The sequence below is a fragment of the Grammomys surdaster genome, unplaced genomic scaffold (genome assembly GCF_004785775.1).
Source record: "Grammomys surdaster isolate TR1022 unplaced genomic scaffold, NIH_TR_1.0 373, whole genome shotgun sequence".
NCBI classification, from domain to species: domain Eukaryota; kingdom Metazoa; phylum Chordata; class Mammalia; order Rodentia; family Muridae; genus Grammomys; species Grammomys surdaster.
In genome coordinates, this window is record NW_021604792.1 from 3,602,486 (window position 1) to 3,627,544 (window position 25,059).

The window sequence follows — 25,059 nt, forward strand, 5'->3', positions numbered from 1 at the left end:
ATATACATATATATATATATACATATATATATGTATATATATATATATATATATATATATATATATATATATATATATTGTCTTGGTCCCCATGTCTCTTCACAGCAATAAAACAATAACTAAGACACACACCCACATCCCCACTTCTATGTCTACATTGTTGGTTTCTTGGTGACTGACATTCTGACAAGGGTGACAGATGGACTCTCAGCATAGTTTAGATTAGTACTTCTCCAGTGGCTCCTGAGGTTAAATGTCTCTTCCTGTGTCTCTCAGTCGTTTGTAGTTCATCTTTCGCAAACTGTTCATTTCATTAGGCCATTTTTAATTGGATTGTCTTCTGGTTTAGTTTTTTCTTTTTTACGTCTTCGCACATTCTCAATATCAACCCTCGTCAGATGCACAGCTATCAAAGAAGCTATCATAGCTTCTCCCAGTCTGTAGGCCACTCATTTGCTCGTTTAATGTCTTCTTCCCTGCAGAAAGATTTCATTGAAAATCTAAATTGTCATTGATAATCTGCATAGTATAGTAGAAGTTTTTATTTTTATTGTCAGATTTATTATAAAACTTTGGCGTAGGCCGTAGCTTTATCCTTGCTTTTTAAATACTATAATTAAAGTAGAAAAAAAAGTGCTCCAGGCATCTCAGCTTGTGTCTGAAAGAGACCTGATTCTCTCAGCATGCCCAAATCATTTAACATAGTAAGCAATGTAGAAGGAAGTCCCCAAGCATAAAGACTTTATAATGACATCTTTAATTCTTACTATGTAATCTCTATCTGCCAGTGTGCACATGAGATAATATTGATCCTATCCTAGATAGAGTAGAAGATGGAGAAGCAGTTTATATAATTGGCAAGGTTTTAGAGATCTTAAAAGACAGGTTACCAAGGATACTTTCCAAATTGGGCTCCGAGGTCAGGCACTCTAAACATGTATTCATGTTACCAATGGCAATTAGCTCAATTACTTTCGTCCTTCCAAAGCTCTCCTTTTCTGTTCACAATAAAGTTGTATCAGATAAAATCATGTCCCAAGAAATTGGAATCTTTCATTTGGATGATACCTCATATCGCATAGAATCTAACCTTGTGCCAAAACCAGAAACTGAGTCACCCCCTCGTAGTCAGGAGACAGCTCTGAGTGGAGATGGAACTCTGGGTGCCTTCTATCAGCAGGTATATTTCGCAGACTAAACCTGACTTCTTACCTTGTACGCTGACAAATATTCAGAGAAACCATGTGTGATAAGCTATAGGGTCACACTACCTCCGTCTGAACAGAGAGAGCCACCCTTCAAGTTCTGTGTCCATCATCATCACAACAAATGATTCATTATGTTGTTCTGAGAGTTAGTAACTAACACCCACAGCTACTGCTCAGTAAACATTTGAGTCACCGTCCTCTTCTGTTGTACAGAAAAGCTGTCCCTTTTTCTTTTCAGCTCCATAGCTCCCGCTTTTTCCATGTCACTCACCATCTATTAAACAACCGTTTGTCAATATCTTCAAAACACAGTTTCGAAATTCAAGCACAACACTCAACAATAGGCTCCTACAGGATGCTCATCTGTCTTCTCTGTCTGCCTATGTCCACCAGCACGTAGAGAGTGTGTTGAATTCTCCACAGTTAAATCATGCTTGTGGTCAATTAGAACCTAATACTCCCTTTCCTTGTTTTGGCAGTTGTTCTCCATTAAGCTCCACTCATCCGGGTTTTTTTCCCCTAATTAAATATAGGATGTTATCCTTCTTTTTAATAAGTGTCAACCCATCATGCTGAAAAATAGACATTTTTGGAACTTGATTCTGTCACCCAGTGAATTGCTGAACTCTCCTGTGTTGTCTGCGGGTTTAGTAAGCAAGCCCCTCGACTTCTCCCAGGTAATTGATACAATTGTTGAGTTGGACAGACCTGAAAATAGAGCCTTGTGGATAATTCCCTCAAACTTCACGGCAAGTTAATGACAACCAACTCAGTTCTCCCCTTGTGGGTCTAATCAGTTCCCAGTTCACCTAATTATGCTCATTCCACACACGTCCTCTTCCCTCCCTAAATGACATCAAATGGAGGTTTTGTCACGCTTTCCATTTTTGTTTGTGACAACCCCCTTACCCATCATAATATAATTCAAGAAAGGAAATGAGTTTCATTTAAATGATCTGTTCTTGTGATCCTATTCTGGCTTACAGTGACTAATTAGTGTCCCCCAAAGGGAATGGCTCTTTGACCACAAATATCACTTTGGGTAAGTCATTATCCCTCTAAGACTGTTTCCTCTTAATTAAAAATGGGCAATGTTTTTCGCTCTCCTCAGAGATGGTTATAGGGTAAAATTAAGCGAAGCATTTCAAAATTCCAATGCCAGGGTTTAGTTTCAAATACAAAACCGTCACACACTGAAACACTGCGTTCTCTGGAAACTAGGTAAGCCAAGTTAGTCATGTATTCAGATGGCTTTGTGGGATGGGATTGACCAGAGTAACTTGGTGATCGGTGTTAAGAGAGCTGACACCCTCTCCGGGTTCCACAGGGCCATTTATGGGACTTTCAACCTTTAGGAATCCATGTCAGTCGTGAGGGGGAGGGGGGAGCGGCTAGGCCAGCTATCACAGTCTCCTGGCTCCGCGAGCTACATTAGTCATTTTTAGCACAGTGGTGGAGAAACGGTGTGAACGCGGTAAATTCAAAGGGTTTCTCAGAACTCAGCTGTGCGGGGAGATAGCTGTTAGAGTGACATTTTCAGTACAAGTGAGAAATCTGATCCTTCTGGGATCGCTCGCTCGGAGCGTTTTAAAGGAGAAGACACGAGACTAAACCCGTCCTCCTACACTAATCACTTCAGGAATGGCTTCTCTAAAAGCAGCCATGCTAATGTAAGGCAGCGGTAAGTCAGTCAAACAGCCTGTGTCAACTCCATCCCATTAGGAGCAAGATCAATTTCCTCAGACTCCTGACTCCAAACTCACCTTTTGACAAAAATAACAAAATAGAAATTCAGGAGAAAATGACATCTCAGTTACAGAGTTACCGGTGATGGAAAGTGCCTGAAAGAAACGCGGAAATTGGGCAGAATGAAGAGGTCAAGCTTCGAGCCCCTGTCCCCTTGGCCTCACCTCCTCCAGTTTCAAGGAAAAGTACAAAGAATTTGGCTGTTTAATTCAAATCAAGACCATTTTAAATTAAAAATGAGATCTTTTTAAATTCTCATTTAAATATCTACAAGAATTGAGGGCACTGACAGTCGTGTCAGCATGAATCACGGAGTCACTCTTGAAACAGGAATTTGCAGTTACAGGGAACTTGAAAGGAGAAAATACTTTTTCTGGGTGGAAAAGTACTCAACTGAATTTCCTGGGTCCGTGTCTTTTTCTGAGAAATATGTTTCTTCCAATCCAGGTCTATAACTGGGCTTTTGATTACTTTTGTGCTTTAAGATCACAGATTCATAGACCCCGAAGTGGGAGAGTGATAGCCTGCTGCCCCTGAAGCCACCTGTGGGCAGGACCATGTCTGAGTGGTCAAGCCTTCTGTAGCTTCACAGGTAAACTCTACTCATGTTCCTCAGTCAAAGTGAAGCACAGGATCCTCCCGATGGGACAGTGTTTTGGAACTTGGAAGCAGTTTGCTGTACATCCTCAACCTCAGATCCCACCCCAATCTGTCACGCTGCCGAGGAATGTTTAAGCTCATAACAGTACCAAGGAGGAGCCCAAACTACCCATCAGGCGATAGGCAGTCGCTAACCACTGCTATCGGCTCACAAAATATAGGAAAGGAAATATAAGGAATATAATATTCTCTTTTTGTTTTTATTTTGTGGCATGGTGTGTGTGTATGTATGCATGCATGTCTGTGTGTGTGCACATGTGCATGCATGTGTGCCTGTGTGTAGAAGTCCAAGGATAACTTCAGGTGTCACTCCTCATCTTCCACTGTGTTTGGGTGGGGCAGAATCTCTTTGTTGATCCCTGCTGTGTTTGCCACATTAGTTTCCCCTAATTCTGTCTCCAAGTCCGATCACCACCTAAGTACACTGGGAAAATGGACAAGCACTGCTGTGCCTAGATTTCTAGTGTGTTCTTGGGATTCAAACTCAGGTCCTCCCTCTTGCACAAGTTCTTACCCACTGAGTCATCTCCAGAGCCTTAACTTTTGTTTTTCATTATTTAAGCCATTCCTTGAAAATAAATTTCCTCCAAAGAGTTTTATGAGAACTGTAGGAAAACAGTAATGGGACTCCGAAGGCGACACACACATGTTGTATACAAAGTTAACGACTTCTGTCATTAAGATCGCTGTAGTATGAATGAGGTTCTCATGTCTTCCAGGTCCGCAAGGTGTATGTTTGCTGTAGTATTTCAATAATTCTTTAGGAAAGAAAGCATCCAGGATGCAAAAACTCAGTTATCACATTCTACCTGAGTCTCAGATGCAGCTCTGAATAAGGTGACATGAAACAGTCGCTTTAGTCACCCGGGTGACTTGGGCTCCTGTCATAGATGACAACTCTTCTGCATGGTAAATATACAGAGCAGAGTAGAGTGAGAGAAATGTGAATCTTCAGGGGAAGAAAAGCAGGAAATGGTTCTAAAGCCAAGACTAGAAGAGCGTGTGATTTTCTGCATGGTGAGTGGAGCCCTGATCTATCCCTGGTATGTAATTCCTATGGCAGGGCCTAGGACTAGACAATCATTGGTTGCATGAAAGGAGCCCAGAAGATTCTAGAAAGCCAAAAGCATACGGCAACGAGGAGACTGACATAACATTGTGGAGTTATACAAGGGTCCAGTCATTTGGGACCTTTGACTGACAGCCTAAATGTACTACATCATAAGACATTGGGTGAATGACACCTCTATGGGTCTTTAAAGGTTTCTGTGGATGTAGTATGATTTTGAACAGGGGGGAAAAGATACATTCAGAAGAAGGAGAAGGACACAAAATAATCCAGGCAAATAAAGATATTAATGGAGCAGAGAAATCAGCAGGAGATGCTACTCTGCCTTAGAGACAGAACCAACACTGCTCAGGGTTGGTTTGGAAAATCAGTAGGTGCAGGAAGGAGGCGATGGAATTACAGAAACACCAACTGCCTAAGGACTCACTGGATGGGAAAAGACTCTGTTTACTAAATGGAAAAGACTTGGAAGAAAAATACACGCTGCAACACTTAACACGTTCCGTTTGGTGTACTGGAATGTCATCTAGATAGAAACAGCCAACACTTAAAACAGAAAGACTTTTACTAGGTATGGAAACAAAAAAAAATGTTTGGCACAAAAATAACATTTCAAGCCACAAGACTGAGTGAAGTTACCAAGTGTGAACATTAAAAAGTGAGGGGGAGAAATCCCAAGGCTCAGAGTTTAGATTTGAAGTATTCAAGAAGATAAGATAAGAGAGTCTGCTGAAGAAAGCTGAGGATAGACAGCCCTCTCTGGTGTGTTAGTGTTGGGGTAGCATTGTGTGTGTGCCTGTGTGTGTGTGTATGCATGTGTGTGTGCATGTGTTTATGCATGTGTGCATGTGTCTATGTATGTGCACGTATGTGTGTACATGTGTGTATGTATGTGTGTGCATGTATGTGCACATGCACACCTAAGTATGCATATGTAGATGTGTATGTATGATATAGATAGGTAGGTAGTGAATGCGGACATGTGTGCATGTATGTATACTTCTTTCACTAAACCTAAGAGGTTGTTTCAAGTGTATCACGTCTTCAAATCCTAGCGTGAAAGCTTACAGGCTGAAAAGGAGCTCTTGACATTCAGGTGCTACACCATGGTCTCTCGTAGCATCCATAGACGCCATCTCCGTGGTAGGGGTGAGAACCAGACTGATGTGGGCTTCAGAGTATCTAGGGAAGCAGGGAAACAAAGGAGTTCTTTCAAAGAACTTAGGGCTGAGAAGATGTGGGAGATGAGTGACAGCCGGAAGCAGGTGTGGGCGAGGCTGTCAGGTTCAGCAAATCAAAATGCCGCGTGTGCAATTATATTTTAATCCCAGATACAAAGTGAATAAATTGTTTAGTGTATGTTCCCCTACACTACTGGGGACCTAAATATGCAAAGCATGATCCATACAAACCTGAAGGCATATTGTCCCTAAAAGTAGAAGACTCCTGGTCCCAAAGCTCAACTGCGAAGTCCTTGTTTCCGAGGGAATCTCAGGTACAGGCTCCAGCTGCTTTTATTCTATCAGTGTACGTGACTGATGAGCACAGTCAGTGTAGGCAGAGAAGGAAAATCATTACAGGAGAAAGGAGGAATTCAGCAGAGCTGAAGCTCCGATGAGGAGGGGATGGAGAATCAGCCAGGCCCCAAAACCAAGAGCTGGACTTCTTCCCAGAAAGAAGGCTCAGGAGAGGATGGAGAAGGCAGGCAAGAAAGCAAGCAGGCACCACCCCATCTTCTTTATAAAACATACAGCAAGCCACCTATGGCAGACACGTGCTGAAAAGGCGGAAACTCCACACTGCAATTAACGTGATGTGAAGAAATTTTTTTTTCTTCTAAATATTTGAAAGAGGAGAAAGACTTTTTTTTTTACAAAAATTTAAAAATGTGTAAAGAATGCTCTCATTGGCTTGAGTTGCAAAGGAAGGAAAGACTTCACAAATGAGCAGCTACTAGACAAAACAAACTCAACATCTGGAACTAGGGAGGAAGATGCCTGAGAGACTAAGAACATGTACTGCTCTTACAGAGGACCAAAGTTCAGTCCCAACTGTGAGGTCAGGTTGCTGGCAACTGACTATAACTCCGGTCTTCGGGTATCTGATGGCTCTGCACTCATGGGCAAATACCTGATACACGGACACATAATTAAAAATAATATAAAGAAATCTTTAAAAATTAAACTTTGTTCTACTCATGAAAGTAGAGTGCTTAAATTTAGCATTTTATTATTTTTAGTAACTCCACTTAAGGGTTGATTTATTAATTCACTCTACAAATACATATTGGGTGCCTACTGTGTGCAAGGACTGGATAGATGGTGAATTAATAATGCCCAGGCTGATGTTTAATTAACAAGAAGAACCTTACAGAAATATTTGACACTCAAATTAATATCAGATATATTCATTTGACTAATGCTATTACAATTACAGTTCATAGCTAATGGCATTATCGGGCTATTATCACAAAGCATTACCTCTCTTCTGAAACTCATTTCCATGATAATTCATTGAAATCATCAAGAGAACACACTATCGTGATGGGCTTTCCCTCCCTATGCTCTTCAGAAGAATGAACCCACCCTTATAAGAGAGAGAGCCAGTTATGTCAAACACCATCCAGGCCCTTCTCCCTGCCTGTTCAGGTGAACAATGCCTCGTGATTTCTCTAACAATCCTGAAAGACACGGTGTCCCTTCCCAGAAACAGCAACTCTACTTCATTTTTATCCACAATTCCCAAGAACTGGAAATGCAAATTGAAGTCGAAATGCAGGAGACGTAGAGATCGGGTTGAGCGTGGATCTGAGGCCTATTTCAGTTCATCTGTTCACTCAACAAATATTGATTCTGTCTCCTTTATTTGACTTTAGGCAAACAGCTCAGCCCTTCTGTGCCTCTGTTTCCTTGTCAGTAAATTAAAGGAAATAATAATTTGAGTTTCTATTAGATAACCATGAAAAAAAATGATAGAAAAGTCAAAGTTAGAATACAGTTGTTAGGTATTATTTCCTTCAGGTAGCATGAAAATTAATGTGTTTTAAAAATTAACTCAGGTAGGCGAGCTATGAATCTCAAATGAAGCATTTAAATCAGGTTTCAGAAAGGAGAACGGAAAGAAATTAACATTTATTAAGTGTCAGTTATAGGCAGGCCTTGCTGTATGCATTCCACAAAGATATTATTTCACTAAATCTCCACAAGTCTTTGGGGGCAGATATTTGTAGCCCCAACATATATAAGAAGAAAATGAGCTCAGAAAACATATGAGTTACCAGGATCATATAGCCAAGGGAGATTTCCAATTCCAAAGCTCTCTTCTCTGCTCTGGGTTTATTTCCCGGGGTGCAGAAGCTGGTCCACCTTGGAGAATGGCTTGTACATCTCTTTAACTGTGCTTTTCTTAAACACACACACACTCACACACACACATGGGGGTGAGTGGAGGAGAACAGTGTATCTAAAATACATCAGGGTATACACCCATTTCAACTTATCTCAACAGTCACAGACACCTGCTCACTCTCCAGTGCTACCAAATAACTTTTTAAAAATAATAATGAAGTCTAAAAGAAATAATTGGTTGGGATCCAACTGCCTTCTGAAGACATTCCAAAAGATGGCATATCAAAAGTTTTCAGTTCGTTTGTCTTTCAAATGAATTAGTAGCTAATACAAAGGGGAATCACAGTAACAACGTCCCCAAGAAAGAACAGATTGGTTTCCAATCTAAAGGAATGGGAGGTAGCATATAAAATTACACCATGTATGTTTGAGGTATTTTGTGGTTCCTTTGGAGTTATACCTCACTAGAGCTAGGGACTATAGACCTTGGAGCCATCTTGTTCTCTTCATGGCTGGGGAGGGGATACTGGGGCATCTGTAACAACAGGACAGTTTCATAATTAACATACACGCTCAAGGTGCTTCAAGGCTGCTAATGACTTGTGAATGCAGATGTGCAGCACTGAATCATTTGATTAATCACGAATGGTTTTGGCATGTTCAATTTTTCCAGTGTTCTGCTGTAAAGGTAGTTATGCATAACTAAGTCTACTTATAAAGAAGGTAGGTGGCTGGGATTGAAAAGATGGTGGATGACAAAGCTGTCAGAATAGCTCAGCAGATAAGCACACTTGCTTCTCTTCCAGGAGACCTGAGTTTAGTTCCCAACACCCATGTCACGGCTGCCTATGACTCCAGGGGATCTGCCACCCTCTTCTGGTCTCTGTGGATCCCCTCCCCACATACACATTAAGAGTAATGTTTGAATCTAAAGTTGATAGACAAATTATTCACATAAATTTTCTTCTAACAATTTTCTATGTGTGCACAAGAGTAGACCCTGAAGATTATATGTGTATAGATAGTTGGAAATAGGATTCTAGAGACTCGCTATAAATCAACACAGTCACGTCCAATCCTATCTTTGGACTTTACCCCATAAATAATACTGTGAGTTTCGGTGTCATTGGCAGTCATAGTTGAAAAAATGAAAGAAAACATCAAAGGCCCACATTTAACAACTGTTTTGGTAGGATACTTAATGGTGTGTGGTGTGCATGCACACCTTTCCTTTCTTGCAGAATGCTTAGACTAGCACCGGGGGTTCAGTATCACCAACATTACTGAGGTGAGCCTGTTTGTGTCTCTTAAGAACATTTCTTACTATCTCCTAAGAATGGACTCCTAGAGATGGGACTGTTCATCAGCGAGCCTGAAGGTCTTAGACTTCACAGACGTAAAACTGCCTCAAATGGCTGTATCGATTGATTGTGATGGCATTGACTGATACCCTTTGTCATCAAGGGCCACACCATTCTGTAAAGTTTCTATATTGACTTCTCTGTCCAGCTTTTTGTTCCCTCCAACCTTAGAGCTGATTCTCCACCCAGGCCCCAGGCTGGCAGATTTCCTTCCTCCCTCCTCCCAGGAAGAGCACAAGCAAGTACTGAGGACCAACTGCCAATCAAAAGGCACAGAACTCCCCTTCCTGTAAACCATATAGGGAAGGACACCTCCTCTGCCCTGTGCACCCAATCCCTCCTCAGAGCCCTTTCTCTGTTGCTGTCTGTCTTTGCCTCTGTAGCATTAATAAGTCTTTTAATAAATCTCTTTATAGCGATCCACATTGGTGTTCCACTTAAACCCAAAACCTAAATTAATTTCACATGGGCATCATATTTTGATTTTTGCCAATGCAACTAGCAAAAAAAAAAAAATAACTTCCATTGTTTCTTCATACCTTACGGGTTGTGAAGTTGAAAGCTTTAATATCCTTGGAGCATTGACACCATATTTCTTTGTCACAAAGCTTTGAGTCGCGTTCTTTGTTCATTTTTCTTGTTTCATTTTTGCTGCCCTCCTGAGATAACTACAAAGGGAAGCCTAACTCTCTTCTTTATATTACTTATGCATATGATGCTTTAGTCATATTCATCACTAAGGTTTTTCTAGTTCTGACTGAACATTTTGCTTCTAGAGATGTTTGTTTCACTGGTCCACTGATCTACACATTCATATCCACTGAGCAGTTTCCATGACGATTATCATTGTTGCATCCATCTTTAGCTGTGGAGTTTTCATGGCTGAACTTTTTCTTCTTAGTGTACATGAGCCTTCCACTCTGTTCAGTAGAGTGTCTCTCTGTCTGTCTTGTCACATACTCCAAGCTAGATGGCCTACCAACCTCCAGGAGACCCTCCTGCCTCGGCCTCCCTCCTCACATGGGTAGTGCCAGGATTGTGGATGGACGGCACCACACACAACTTTTTCATATGGGGCCCTTGGCTGGAATTCTAGCATTCTGATGGCCAGATTCACATGATAGGCAAGTGTCCTCTGTAAACCTCCATCTCTCCCTCCCATGGTTGAACATTGCTTTTAATTTTCTCATCCACATGAGCTTCATTTGGATTTCCAAGGAAATATATAATTTTCTTAAAATAATGAACATTTACTGTGTTATTCATTATACATTAGGAAACGCTGGTTAAGCAACCCCAGTGATCTAGGATACATCCATTAAATTAACGTACTTGTGACACAGTGTGTATTCTCAGGTCCTAGCTGACCTGAGGAGCTGCCTCAGGATACCTGTGGTTATGGCTCCTTGTGGCTGCCTCTCATTCTGAGCTTCCTGGCACTCCTCCTTCAGCTTTTGCGATTTTATAATATAGATTTCATGTCCGATGTTTCTAATCATCTTTGACTTATGATTATTCTTGATTTCTTGGTTCTAGATACCCTGTGACTGTATTTATAGATAAAGTTTAGAATTGTTTTATCGATCTTCCCCAGTCACCTGTTCTTACTCTTTTACCTGGCCTCTTTTATTTAAACAAAATAAGTAAAGTTAAACTTTAGGAAGAAATATGTTCCACTGACGTGGAATAAAATTACTTAAAAAAAAAACCAAACAAACAAACTGTTGAGCCGGGCAGTGGTGGCACACGCCTTTAATCCCACCACTTGGGAGGCAGAGGCAGGCAGATTTCTGAGTTCGAGGCCAGCCTGGTCTACAGAATGAGTTCCAGGATAGCCAGGGCTATACTGAGAAACCCTGTCTCGAAAAACAAACAAACAAACAAAAAACCTGTTGAGTCACTGAGGACCAAATGTGGGGCCTTATAGCACGCTAGGCTGGCACTGTACCATTAAGATACAACCTTGGCTCTTGGAACGTTTTAGTCTGTTCAACATTTGTTAATTCCCTTTCAGCAAAATAATCCCATCTTCAAACAAATGTGATGTTTTACATTTTTAAAACAGTGTGCAAAGGAAAAAGAAAATATGAGTGCAGACATGCGCATGGCGGTGCGCGGCTGCGCGTGGCAGCGCATGATGCGCGGGCTCATGGAGGTCAGAAGACAACTTCTCCGAGGTGGTTCAAGCCTTCCACGTCGTTAAGGCAGGATCTCTTGTTATTTTCCACTGCGGTGCAGCATACATACTCCCGGCTATCTAACCTGGGAGCTTCCAGCTGCTCTCCTGTCTCTGCTTCCCGTCTCTCTGTAGAAACGCTGGGATAAGATGTGTGCACTGCCTTCTTCATCTTTTCACCTGGTTAAGGATTGGCCATTAGGATTCCATGGCATGAGCATGGAGCCATCTCCCCAGCCCCTGGATAAATAAGTTTTTGTCCTTATTTCCAGTTTTTACATTTTTACTTTACGTAGTTTTTCCAGAGTAACAAAGCCACCAGAAGACTTTCACACATTGTCTCGCTATAAATATGGATCTGTCATATTTTTCTCTTAAGTGCATTTGTGAGCTTTATAAAGTCATAAGCTTTGTCGTAAGTAATCTTTCTTACAGCGTTTATACAAAACACATTAAATTGTGTTCAATAATTCCTGAGCAGCTCTTGATAACACCTTGTGATCCATCACTGTTTTACATTTAATTAATAAGTCTTTAGTATGAAATCACACGTATACAACATAGAATCGACAGCACTTGTCAGCACGATGACCCTCCTGTTATGCTCCAGATAAGTCCAGAGAAAAGCTCCACTTCTTCCATGACAAGTGGGAAGTTCGTCAGGACCCTAATGCCTCCTCAGTAGTGAATGACGTTCACATGTCGGGAGCATGATGTGACTTTATTACATGCATGCTGACATGGTAGGATGTCCAAGTCAAACTAATCAACAGACCTAATCTCTTATATGCTTATATCTTTGAGATAGAACACTGCAAATCCACACAGTTAGCAATTTGAAACTATAGAATTCATCATTATTAACTACAGCATCAAGTCAGGCAATCATCTCCGTGACTTATCCTTCCAAACTGGAATCCTTCCTTCTTAACCAACCTCTTCCCTTTTTCTGCCTTCTCTTTCCCCCATAACCTTTGTTAACCACCATGTTGTTCTTGGTGTTATACCTTAACTTGATCTTACATGGGAGGGTCTCATATGTGAGGTTGTACACTCTGTATCTCTCGGTTCTTGGCTTATTTTACTATCAATTCCATATCTGATATATTATTTGGAGTTTTGTTCTTCTAGCTTGCATATTTTCACTTCACTTTGGTAATTACTTTTGTTGTTCTGGTGTTTTTTAAGTGTTTTGTGGAGTTTCTCTCATACATTTCCATCTATTCATTTTGTAAGTTGAAGACTACTGTTTAAGTTCTTGACTCCTGTTGACCTGATTTTGTATTCAGCGAGCTTTAAATCCATCTTCACTCTTCTCTGATGTAGCTCAGTTTCTCAGCATGTATTGATGACCCTATGTGTTCTTGGCACTTTTATTGAAAACCATTGGATTGTAAATGTGTAGATTTATTTCTGCCTCTATTCTGTTCCATTGGTCTTACCGCTTCTGTATCTACTCGCACGACAGTGCCATTTTGTTTTGCTTACTTTAGCTTTGTGTCATATTTTGAGTCAGGTATTGTAATGAATACAGCCTTCTTCTTTGTACTCAATATTAGATTAGCTACTGGAGGGCTTCTGTCATTCCATGCTAATTTTAGGACATTACTTTTCCCCATTTCTGTGAGACACACCATTGAGATTTCGATGGGGATTCTAGTGTCTCTCTTGAATATTGTTCTTTGTAGCTTTGTCTTGTTCCTGTTGGCCATTAACAATCCTCATTTCTCCTTGATTCAGTTTTGGCAAAAACGATTTCCTATAGTCATCATCTTGTCTCCACAAGAGTTCTGACATCAATAGAGGACACTTGCGTACCTCTGAGCATCTCTTTGCTCTCTCCGTCCCTGTTTCAGGTACTGCCAGGGTTTCCAGTCTTCTCTAGCTCACTGTGTTCTCCCTCATCAGCCATCAGCTTTTAGAACTATTAAACATATTTTTCCTCATTGATTTCTTCCTCTAACCTTCATCGAACCCCTTCTAGCTTCTTCATGTTGGTCTAGTCATTCTCCAGTGCTAATCTTGCACGGTTAGTTCATTTTTTTTTTTAATTTTCACATTAAAGGTGAAAACATACACGACTTTAAAAATGCCGCCACAGAGTTCACATTCATACCTATAAAGGTATAGATGCAGGATTCTAGTGTCTGTCTTACTCTCGCTGTTCTGTGGCTATAGGTTTGATTTGCCTTAACCTGTTAGCTATTTGAGAGCAGTTTCTTCGGTTTCTAGGTCTGCTTTGTTATCACCTTGGGTCCTATAAGTGGTCTATTCCTTGAGTAAAACACTTTATAATATTTATTAATCCTTATCAGCAACATGACCCTTGACCTACTGACCCTTGACCTCCATCAAGGCAGAGCCTTTTGTTCCACTACAAGCACAAGGCTGGGTGGCCACACGCTTCTGAGGTTTCTCCTGTCTCTACCTCTCCTCTCACTGTATGGGTGTGAGGTTGTGATGTCCTTGGTGACATCAAGCTTTACACGGGTGCTGGGCACTGCATTTGGGTGCTTACCCTGCAAGTGCTTTACCCCCTGACTCTTCTCCCAGCCAACACTGGGCTTTTTAACAGTGCAAAAGAATCCCCTCCAATTCCCTCTGGGTGATTTCCACTTTGAATTCACCTTTGCCTCCAATCAGTGTTTTCTTTTCTTTTTTATGTAACGACTTCCTCTTTTTATTCCCATTATCATAGTTTTAAGCTTTCACCTTCTGTCTCTTGCATGCAACAGTCATAATATGCATTGTAACCATGTTTCTTTTTCATATTGGCCCTTCCTTTTTTCTTCCTATTTACTTATCCTCAAAAGAAGAGGTTTATGGAGACAGGCAGTTTGCCAGCTGAGCATATGTGAGAACATTTTTGCTAGAGTCTACAGTTAAAGCACCCCCATTAAAGCCCAAGCTACTCTGAGAAACTGGCTGCTGAGCTGAAGGCAGACCTTATATGCACCATTCTTGAGCTCCCAGAGCCCATCCTGATCGGAAGGGGGTCTGTAGCCTATAGACTGACTCATGCATGGAGATCTGGGCAACCGAGAACCCGTACTTCAGGGTATGGCACTTCCTGGATGCCATATACCCTTATGTGCTCCATCTCATTTATTCTTGTCCTGGGAATCATGGGTTTGCTCTTACCAGTGTAGCTCAGAAACAGACAGCTTAGTACTGAATAGCACAGTTGTGGTATTCCCATGAGGATAACTCCTTGTTCCAAAAATACAAAAGAAGAGGAGGGCAGAGGGGAAGAAGAAAGGGAAGGATCTTAGTTTCCTTCCCTGTTGCTGACACAAAACAGTGACCAAACACAGATTATTGGAGGGAAAGATTTTTTTCAGCTCTTAGGTCATGCTCCATTGATGAGGTAAAGCCAGTGCAGGACCTGAAGGCAGGCACTGAAGCAGAGAGCATGGAGGAAGCTAAGCTTACTGACATGCCATGGTTTGGTCAGTTATTTTTCTTACAGTCCAGGACAAGCAGCCTGAAGATGGCACTACCCCAGTGGGCTGGGCCCTCTTACAACCATTAATGATTAAGAAAATGCTTCACAGGCAAAAATCAAAGGAATCAGTTCCTCAGTTGACTTTCTCTCTTGATAGATGACTCTAGTTTTTATCAAGTTGACAGAAACTGACCAGCACAGGAAAGAAGAAGAAAGGAAAGGAGAGAGGGTGGGAGGGAGGGAGGAAAAGAGAGAAGGCGTGAAGAAAGAGAGAGAACGAGGGAGTGGGAAGTGGGAGAGAGAGGGAGAGCACTGATAATCCAATGCTTATGTGAGAGAGTAACATGTATATCAAAGTGACCTTGATCTTTGCAGTTGAAGCCTACCCTGTTACCGTCTACTTATCTCGTTGATGAAGTGACTTCCCACTGTTCCCAAAATAGAATACATGGCTAAAACAAGCACTTGATACTGAGCCTGTGGGTAGTGGCATCAATGTTTCAGTCTCTTGTACTCACAACCTGGGGTGGGGGACACAGTTTGACAGACACAGCAAGACCATATGGGGATGGGGGTTGTGCTCTGAAATAGCTTAAGCCAGCTAGGTCTATGAGTGCAGGACTAGTGGGAGCAAATAGGCATGGTGGCCTCTGCTGTGGATACTGAGGAGGGTATGGTTGGTTTTCTGGAGTCGCCTTGATCTTTGGCAGGAACATGAAATCTGTTGGGCTGAGGCTATGGCAGAACGGAGCTGGTTCGTCTCATCAGAGAGCCAGTCATGTGGGCCTTTATGCTTTCCCTGTGGGTGGAGAAGATGTCTAACAAGAACCAGAAAAATGTGTGCATCAGCCTTAAGAGCCCTTTGCAGCCTAAAGACAAGGGAGAAAATGAAGTTTGGGTTTTTTATGATGCCTGTGAATAATTTTCACAGATAGAGAGGAGTAATTTTGCTTTTCTGTCTTATAAGTAGTGTTGCTGTTTGGAGTGCAAGTGTATCAGCCTTTATGCTTCTCATTCAAGTTTCTAAGTTTTATTTTTGCTGAGAATTATTCCAAGAACCTCATTTGCCTTGAAAAATGAGAAATCTCTCAGAATTTGGGGAGGGGCCTTTTATGAATGAGGTGTTTGGGGAAGAATCTGAGGCAAGCAGCCATCCAGATCTCCCCAAGCCCGCAGCTGAGTGCTAGCTATAGTAGTTGCATCTGGCGTTAACAAGGACTATCGATGTGCTCCTGTAAGCATGGAGTAGGAGCTGTCTGCTGAGTGGTGGGTCACTTCCCCACCCAGAGCCTCCACTAATTAACCTGCAGGATAAATAGAGGAACTGTCTACAGGAGTCTGTAGTCCCGTTGTCTCTGAAACGGCCATGATAATTCCAGATAAACAGCAACATTGTTAAGAGTGTGTATGAAGTCCAATACGCCAGAATAGCTGGCATTTTCCTCACTAATTTAGAAACTTCTCTTAAGCAACTTGGAGTGGCTATCTCTTGGTACTCAAAAATTTCTCTAAAATTGGTTTCAATGAGCAAATAAACTGAGGTTAGCAAGTGTTCTCTAGGGAGATGCTGGACAATGCTAAATTTTTTTGAACATTCTCATATCTCTGCAGTGCAGTGGTCTCTATTGACTAGCTTGACATGTTACTAAAGCAACCTCGGAGGGTCTCCTCAGTGAGCATACCTGAGTACCGTGTTATAAGAAGCCACCAGATTCTTGTGGCAGTTTTCCACCTGTTCACTTCTCACTCTCCTACGCTCCGTGCCAGAGAAGTTTCCTTAGTGCCCTCCTCAACCTAGAGTCTTCACTTTGTCTCCCTTTGCAAGGATGCTCCTGACTTCAATCAGCCCCTAGAAATGTCAGATGAAAAACGGCCCAAATGTGAATTACGACAATAAAAGTTTATAAGCTACTAAAATAAAGTTACAGTGCTAAGAGCTGAGTCAACTGACGATGGTAAATGGAACATTTTACAGCCGGTCCTGAGATAATGATAAAAAAAAAAAAAGAAGGCACACAGCACATGAAGAAATAACCTACAGGAAATGAGGTCCAAATCTAGTGTAAGGTACCTGGCTTCAGTGTAAGCTTTCTCTCAAGGTGGTGGGGAGGTGGTGGCCTGATATTTACGGAGGGAGGGACTTTTAGTACTCAACCCTTTCTAGCCACTGGCTCTTGGATTCTTGTAAGAGCGCACTGAGGAAGGTATTTGTGTCATCATTCTTGAGCAGAGACATGGAGGCTTAAGCCTTCCATGTATTTTCTCAATCACAAAACATATTCAGTAATACATATTTGACTTCGAAAGTCAGAATGCATAGGAAAACCGTGGGGCTTGTGTGCAGATCAGCATCATTTTAAAAAGACGGGTGCTTGAAACATGCAAGCAAAAATACAGAGCAAGGCCTAATGATGTAAGTTTCTCGTGCCAGCTACTCAAGGATGGCAAGGCAGAACTACACATTCCAGGACTGTGTGGACCACACAGTGAGTTCAAGGCTGGGCCCAGAAACTTAGTGAGAACCTCAAAAAAGAAAAGGAGTCTAAGTATATAGATTACTGGTGTGGAACCTACTTAGCATGTGCAAGGCCCAAAGGCCAATCCCCAGAACCAGTAGATAGATAGATAGATAGATAGATAGATAGATAGATAGATAATAGATCAATAGATGATAGATAGATAGATAGACAAATGATAGATAGATAGATAGATAGATAGATAGATAGATGATAGATAGATTATAGATAGACATATAGATAGATAAATATAAAATAATTAGGAAATCGAATAGGCCATACAGCAATCTGGTATTTTCTTAATTAACCCCATTTATAAAATGTTTAGGAAATAGCTTGACATTTTTGCTTATTTCCTCTAACGTCTTGATAATGTGTCCTCCCTTCTGTTTCCGCAATATTCCTGTGTACCACATCACAGTGATTTTTATCCATGCCCGCTGTGTCCCCAATGACAGCTGGAGGTGTGCTGCCCTACCCAGGGGACTTGGTTCTGTCTCCTGAAAGGCTGGTATTTGCTGTAATTGCAAAAATCTCTTAGAAATATGATGTTTTACCTCTAAAGATATTTCAAAATTTATATTCTTCTCCCTCATTTGACTTTGTTATAATATAAAGATAGTCTTTTCAATTACTTATTATGGGCCGGAATTCATGCTCCGAGAAGAATTAATGTCATGTTAATTCTCAGGCTTCACGTGCTCCAGGCACGCCTCTTACTCCAGCCAGAGAAACGCGATGATAAAACGGGATAATCGCACGACACGTGAAGTGCCGGAGTGAAATGGAAAGGACGGAAATACGATTGGGATATTAATTCAAGAGAAAAAGAAAATAGCACCATTTGAATGGGCTTCGTGGGGTAGCTTAGTTCTTCTGAAAATCAGTGGGATCTTAGCTCACCTTTTCCTGATCTACACTCCAACTCCCCCATTCAAGTACAGCTGAGTATTTAGTCCCTGTACATGCAGAGAGAGAAACAGAGACAGAGACAGAGATAGAGAGGCAGACTGAGACAGAGAGACAGAGGCAAAGAAACAAGAGAGACAGACAGAGAGACAGAAACAGACAGAGAAGCTGAGAAACAGAGACAGAGAGGGAGAGAGTCAGAGACAGACAGAGACAGAGGCAGACACAGACACAGAAATGCTGAAAAAGCAGAGAGAAATGAGGCTACAGTACTCTTTCCCAGACACGCAGGAAAGTGCTCAGAGCAACCTCTCGTATTCATGTGAAGGCATCATCATGTCAACATAGCGATGGTACTGGGCATTTCCTTTGTAATGGTACTTAAATTAATAAGTAGGAAGAAGGCTGGAGAGATGGTTCAGTGGTTAAGAGCACTGGCTGTTCTTCCAGAGGATCCAGCTTTGATTCCCAGAACCCACAGAGTAGCTCACAACTGTTTGTAACTCCAGTCCCAGGGGTTCTGGAGCCCTCTTCTGGTATTCTAGAGTACTGCATGCACAAGGCACACAGATACACAAATATGCAAAACACTCATACATACACACAATCTAGATGATGATGATGATGATGATGATGATGATGATAAATTTATTGAAATGGGAAGGCAGAACCTGTAAGGCAGCTCTAAACTCAATAAGGACTTTTTCTTTCAAGATAGCATCTTGCACTGTGGTACAGACTGAACTCAGACTCCTGGTGAGCCTGCTTCCTCAGCCTCATAAGCACTGGGACTTCAGGTGTGCACCATATCAACAACAACTTCTATTCATGGGATTTAAGAAAGTAACGGACACAAGCTAATTTCATGATTGGTAGAAGGGCATGCTCCATAGGAGAACAGCTTTGTTTTTTTCTAGTAACTGTATTAGTGATCAAACCCCTCTGTGGTGGTTTATCTTTTTAAATTTATCTTTATTAATGCTTCAAGAATCTCACACATCACATTTTGACCATATCCACACCTCTTTCCTTCCCCCAACTCTTCCTGGGTCCATCCCCTCCTCCCCAACTCTCAATTACATGTCCTTTTTTTTTTTTTCTGGTTTGTTTTTCAGCAAACTGAGATCATTACTGAAAGCCACAGCTGGTCAAAATGCAAATCAATCAACCAACTGTGGGGAGCCCGGTCCCTATTGATAAATTCATAGCGTAACCCTTACACATCAGCCACAGGAAACATTGTGAAAAGAGGGGCCAGAAAGGATGGTAAGAGCCCAAAAAACAGGATAGTTTCTGTAAGAGCATCTTTGTTACAAAGGAGTGAGAGAAAGAGAGAAAGAGAGAGAGGAAAGGGAAGAAAGAAGGAGAGGAAGAGAGGAGGAAAGAGGGAGAGGAATGGAGAGGGAGAGGAAGAGAGAAGGGGATAAGAAAGAGGAGAGGAAGAGAGAGGGAGAGGAAGAGAGAAAGAGGAAGAAAGAGAGGAAAAAGAGCAAGAGAGAGGGAGAGAATGAGAGGGGGAAAAAGAGAGAGGAGACGAAGAGAGAGGAGAAGAGAGAGAAGAGGAAGAGAGGAGAGGAAGAGAGGAAGAAAAGGAAAGACAGTTAACTAGGAAGGGACACAATTCATCACAGCCTCCTTACCTAGGATGTCAGCCTAAAGCAGAAAGTTTAATTCAAATCTAACCTGAAAGCATTCACCAGGAAAAGGCCAAGAGATACCTTCTATTTCCAGAAGCATCTTATAAAATGTGCAGAGCTTAGCACTGTTGGTCAAGGTCTTCAGCACAGAGATGGATTACTGGAATCCCAGACCGTCTTCACTAACACCTTAGAAGCTGTGTCTCTAAGAAGCCAGGGAATGCCCACACCCTGGCATTCCAACCTCCAGCGAGGCTGGGCTCCTAGTCTCTAATGCCAAGCAGTATCGGCTTCTCTAGACCACCCAGAACTTCAGTTGGATAGATTTTTTCCTGCAAAGATAGATTTCCCTTTAATTCCACAATTAGACCTTATTTTTGGTTTTAGAGTATTAACTACAATTGAGGGTTACAGGGATAACATGTATATTGTATTATGCAGTACGTTGAATAGCAACATATCAAAATCCATTGAGGAGGGCTGGGTAGATGGCTCAGTTGGTGAAATGCTTGCCCAGGAACTGTGAGGGCCTGAAGTTCAGGGCTCTAGGATCCACACAAGAAGGCAGACACAGTGGTGGTACATGCCAATAATCCCAGGAATGGTGAGATGACAGGCAGGCTCTTTAGAAGCTCTTAAGCTAGGCTAGCACATGTGGCAGAGTTCCGGGCTAAGAAGACAGCCTTTAGGCTGGAAGGGGCCCTAAAGGCTGAAACTCAAGGTCATCCAATGATCATATCACACATGCTCTGCATACACGAGTTTGCACCCAACACACAGAAATGTGTACACATATACACACGTGCAAAAAGCATGCAGTGAATACAGACTGATTTAGATAGAGAGAGGGACAAAATCATACCAAAGAGCAAAAACGAAAGTCAAAACCTGGTAGCAAATTAGTTACCTTCAATCCCAAGTAACATCATAAATACTAAGATTGGCAACATAAGAAAATGGAGGATCTCTCTTGGCTTACTGTAATAATTATTCATCAATTCCAAAGAGATCTCTGTATCAATCAAAAAAATTAATGTTATCTACCCAACAGGTTCGGTCCCATGATCTTAAGATCCCTGGATTCGCTCAGTTCCTTAAAATGGGTAATAGGCTTCATGTACACACATCATCTGACCGATCTTACAATTAGAACAGGCAGAAGGCAATCTCATCATAGAAAACAGTGTTCAGTCATTGCTATGTATGTACTTACTCCATATGTTAGGCACAGAACTAAACACAGAGCCACAAGAATAAAATAGACCAGAACAGATGTGATCAATTGCTACCATCATCAAGGTTTCCCTTCCAACCCAGGGAAAAGTTTTGCTACTTTTTAAGCCTACCATGTTGGGGTGCGTTGCTTATTATTTTTTCTATTAATTCCTGAGTTACAATGAATTTTGGCAGTGAAATTTCCAATGAGCTTTCTCACACTGGTAACATTACTGGGGCAAATAATGCTCTAGGACCTGCGGGATAATAAAATGTTCACAGAAACTTGCAACTCTGCAGCTGAGTGACAATCGCACGTTTGCTCCAAACAGGCAATTGGTTTCCAAACACATTAAACAAAGGCAGTCTAGAGAGCTTCTTCTTCGTGCTGACATCCTTGACGCTGCTGAACATCCTGGGACTCTGGAGGGCTTCACCGAGGTAAGTGTTCGTTCGGGCAGAGGAACGGTTTCTGACTCTGTGAAATAAGAGTCTGAGACTCGTTAGTGAGCCAGCAGGATCCCATACACCATGACGAGACGAACTAGCATCTGGCAAAAATGTAATGCGTTATTCTGAACAAAAACTTCACCTTATACTTCCCTTTTCTGCCAATTCTCACCCCAAATGAGTGCTTTATTCCATTCTAAGGCATACTATGACGCCAAGGTGGGTTTTCTCTGTCTACTATAGTACTACCTTAGAGTTATAAACAAGTATCATTAAACAAACAGCTAGGACTTTAATAACCCTAGAGATTTGGGTTCCATTCAATCCTTTACATCAGCAGTTACCACTTCAAGGTCAACAGATGACAATCCCTGGGAGACTCACCTAAGTTGTCACATAATGTAATGTCATCTTCCCTGTGCACGATCTCACGTGTCTTACAATTAGCCTATGTAAAAGACTCTCTAATCATGGAAATGGTTTTCATTCACTCAATGCCTGTTTGCCAAAGAAGCTCCATGATTCAGTCACCTGTCTATCATCTGCTACCTTCCATCCATGGTTGTTCTGCCTTTTTCTCCTTTTCGCTTTCTGACCTACTCCAGCTATATACAAAGTTTTTACGCATGTTGATCACAACAGCGTATTGGCAGCTGGTTTTAAGGGCTAGAACTCTGAAAGCATGACTCTTCCTGTGAGCTACATCATAGGAATTAGTTTTACTGCCCTCACCTGCTTCCACTTACCCAATGCATTTACCCACAAATCGACCCACTCTCTGGTGCCTCCCCCTTGCCCAAACCAGTCTTGTATGCTTCTACCAAGTAAATGTCTTTTGGGTCAGCATCCAGGTGACAGGTGGGTGTGGCAAACAAGAGTCAAAACTCAACTTGTGCTCAGTGACATTCTACAGCCCTGATGAGGGATGGATAAGCCCCAGACCTAAAACTTGAATAGCCACTTCAATGTGAGTCTCCCTTACCCTTCAAGGCACACAAGTTCTGCCTCTCTCACACAATCTGTACTTTCTCTAAATGTCAGGCTCTTAGATTATAAACGAAACTAGAAAATCAGAAAGTCTTACAGGAAGTCCAACAGGTATTTCCTCAGCTTTGTAGCAAAACAGATTCAGTCCTGAAAACAGAAGTTGAAGACACGTGCTCTTTCCCTCCAGCCCCTGTCTCCAGTCCTGGAAGCTGAGCCCCTCTGCCAGTGTGTACAGTCCTGCATGGCCTCTCCATTTTTTTTTTGTCGAGAAAACTTTTTGTTTTGTTTTGTTTGTCTCTGTGTTTAGCTTTGGTTGTCCTGATACTCACTCTGTAGATCACGCTGGCCTTGAACTCACAGAGATCTGCCTGCCTCTGCTTCTTGAGTGCTGGAATTAAATGCATGCACCACAACTGCCTGGCTATAGGCTCTCCAATTTTTATATCATGATCTTTCTGTAAGAATTTGCCTACGACCTTCACAAAGACTATCTCCAGAGTCCAAGCTGTCGAGTTCTGTTCAACTGTGTATGTATAAGCAGTACAAATACCAACACACTCCTTAACCTAGCTAGGCTCTGGAGCCTTCACCCCTTACTGTGTCACAAGGTTGCTTGAAGTTGAGTAAATGCTCAAAAATACTAGCAATACTAAAAGTGCCTACCAATTGGGCCTTACATACCTGTAGGGGGCGGTACTGATACTAAGGTCTGGTTCCCTAATTAGTTTTTGATTCTGACAATAAAGAAGGCTGGGAACCATTGCTAAGCAAAAGATACAGGTGAGACTTGGTATTCTTCTGCTTTATTCTTCCCTTATACTTACATCAAAATATAGTCTAGTGAGTCTAGTGGACTATGAATATGATTGAGTTCAAGCAAGTCTTACTTGGGAAATCCAAATTTATGTGCTCATTATGCATGCATGCATTCAGCCAACCTGCTAAGCGCCGTTCCAGGCACCAAAGAGACAAATTGAACCGGGGAACTTCATTCATACAAAGGGATCCGAGATCAATGTTCAATCTAAAATATTTGAATATCTGCAGTTATTGGGTGAGAGCGTGGGGTGAATGAGGAAAAGGTGAAGAGTAAAAATGACCACAGTAGAGACGAGAGCAAGCAAAGTTAAGGGACTACGGCAGGTTCGATTCAGAAAAGTCTAATTCTGAGTCCTACATAAGCCATAAGAACATTGATTTACATTTTAGTCTTCTAGTCTGTAAAATGGGAACAATCCCTCCCTCCCATGGTAATATGGTCTGAGAAGATATTTGAGTAGACATTTTTAAGTGAGTCGACATTTTCAAAATGTGGCCATGTACTCCTCTAACAATGGTCTCAGCACCAACATCATGACACATCTGATACAGTTTTATATGGTACTATTTATAGCACATCTGATAAGCTTTTAGGTTCCAAGCAGCCATGGGATCCTCAGCCAATATGATTTCAGGGTTTCTCTCACTGACAGTACAGAAGAGACTCACCGGTGGTTATAGAAGGGCACCATTCTACTGGCCATGATAGTGTGTGCTTATCCTACAATCCCAGCATTTAAGAGGCTAAGGCCAGAGAATTCCCCCAATTCAAACAAGCCTAGGCTACATATTGAGTCCTGAGAGAGCTTGAACCACATGGCACGACCTTGTCTTAATAATAAGAGAGCACCATCTAAGGGTCCTTATGGGAGCCTTACTATGCCCCAAATAGCACTCTCCTGTCCTTGTACAAAGACTGCCCTGGTGAGCCTCTTAAATAATGATCTTTGCAGTGCCAGTACATACGAGCCCACCATAAAAGGTAGGCAAGCACGGGAGGAAAGCCGTGATTTATCAAGTCATCTACATCTGCTCCTAAGGAAAGCTTTCTTTCTCTCTCTTTCAGATATTGTAATCTAAATCATTTTAATGCCCAGCGCATCCATGGAAATAATTGTGAAGAGACTCTTCTCCTCTCTGAGAAGTCTCTGAAGTTTTATGGCAGTACGCAGGAGACGTCTTCAAGTATTGATCTCTGGGAGACAGCCCTAGGAAACTGGATTTGATTCTCTTGCGAGTGCCACTATTCACTATTTTCTTCTTCAGTTGAACACTCCATACATTTCACTAGGAAAGTCAACGTAAAAGAAAGTGTACTTTATTTACAAAGAACAGTTACAACACTTCCAATAATCTATTATGATCTTTTAATGATGTATTATGCTCTTGAACTAACAAAGTGATTTCAAAGTCTTGGTGATTACTCTATGACCAGAAAATGATCATTTTCCATGTCAGCATGCAAGATTTATTTGTAATTTTAATGTCATTAGGAGCTAAGAAGCACTATGTTT

General features: G+C 41.7%; 1 protein-coding gene across 1 annotated transcript in view; it reads left to right on the forward strand.

The window, feature by feature from the left end:
• Slc15a5 (solute carrier family 15 member 5) overlaps window positions 1-24,771 on the forward strand; it is an 81,731-nt gene extending 56,960 nt beyond the window's left edge. The window contains exons 8-9 of the mRNA XM_028780903.1: window positions 21,622-21,730; window positions 24,612-24,771. Coding sequence (XP_028636736.1) covers window positions 21,622-21,730; window positions 24,612-24,771 — 269 coding nt within the window. The remainder of the gene's footprint in view (window positions 1-21,621; window positions 21,731-24,611) is intronic.
• The last annotated feature ends 288 nt before the right edge of the window (window positions 24,772-25,059 follow it).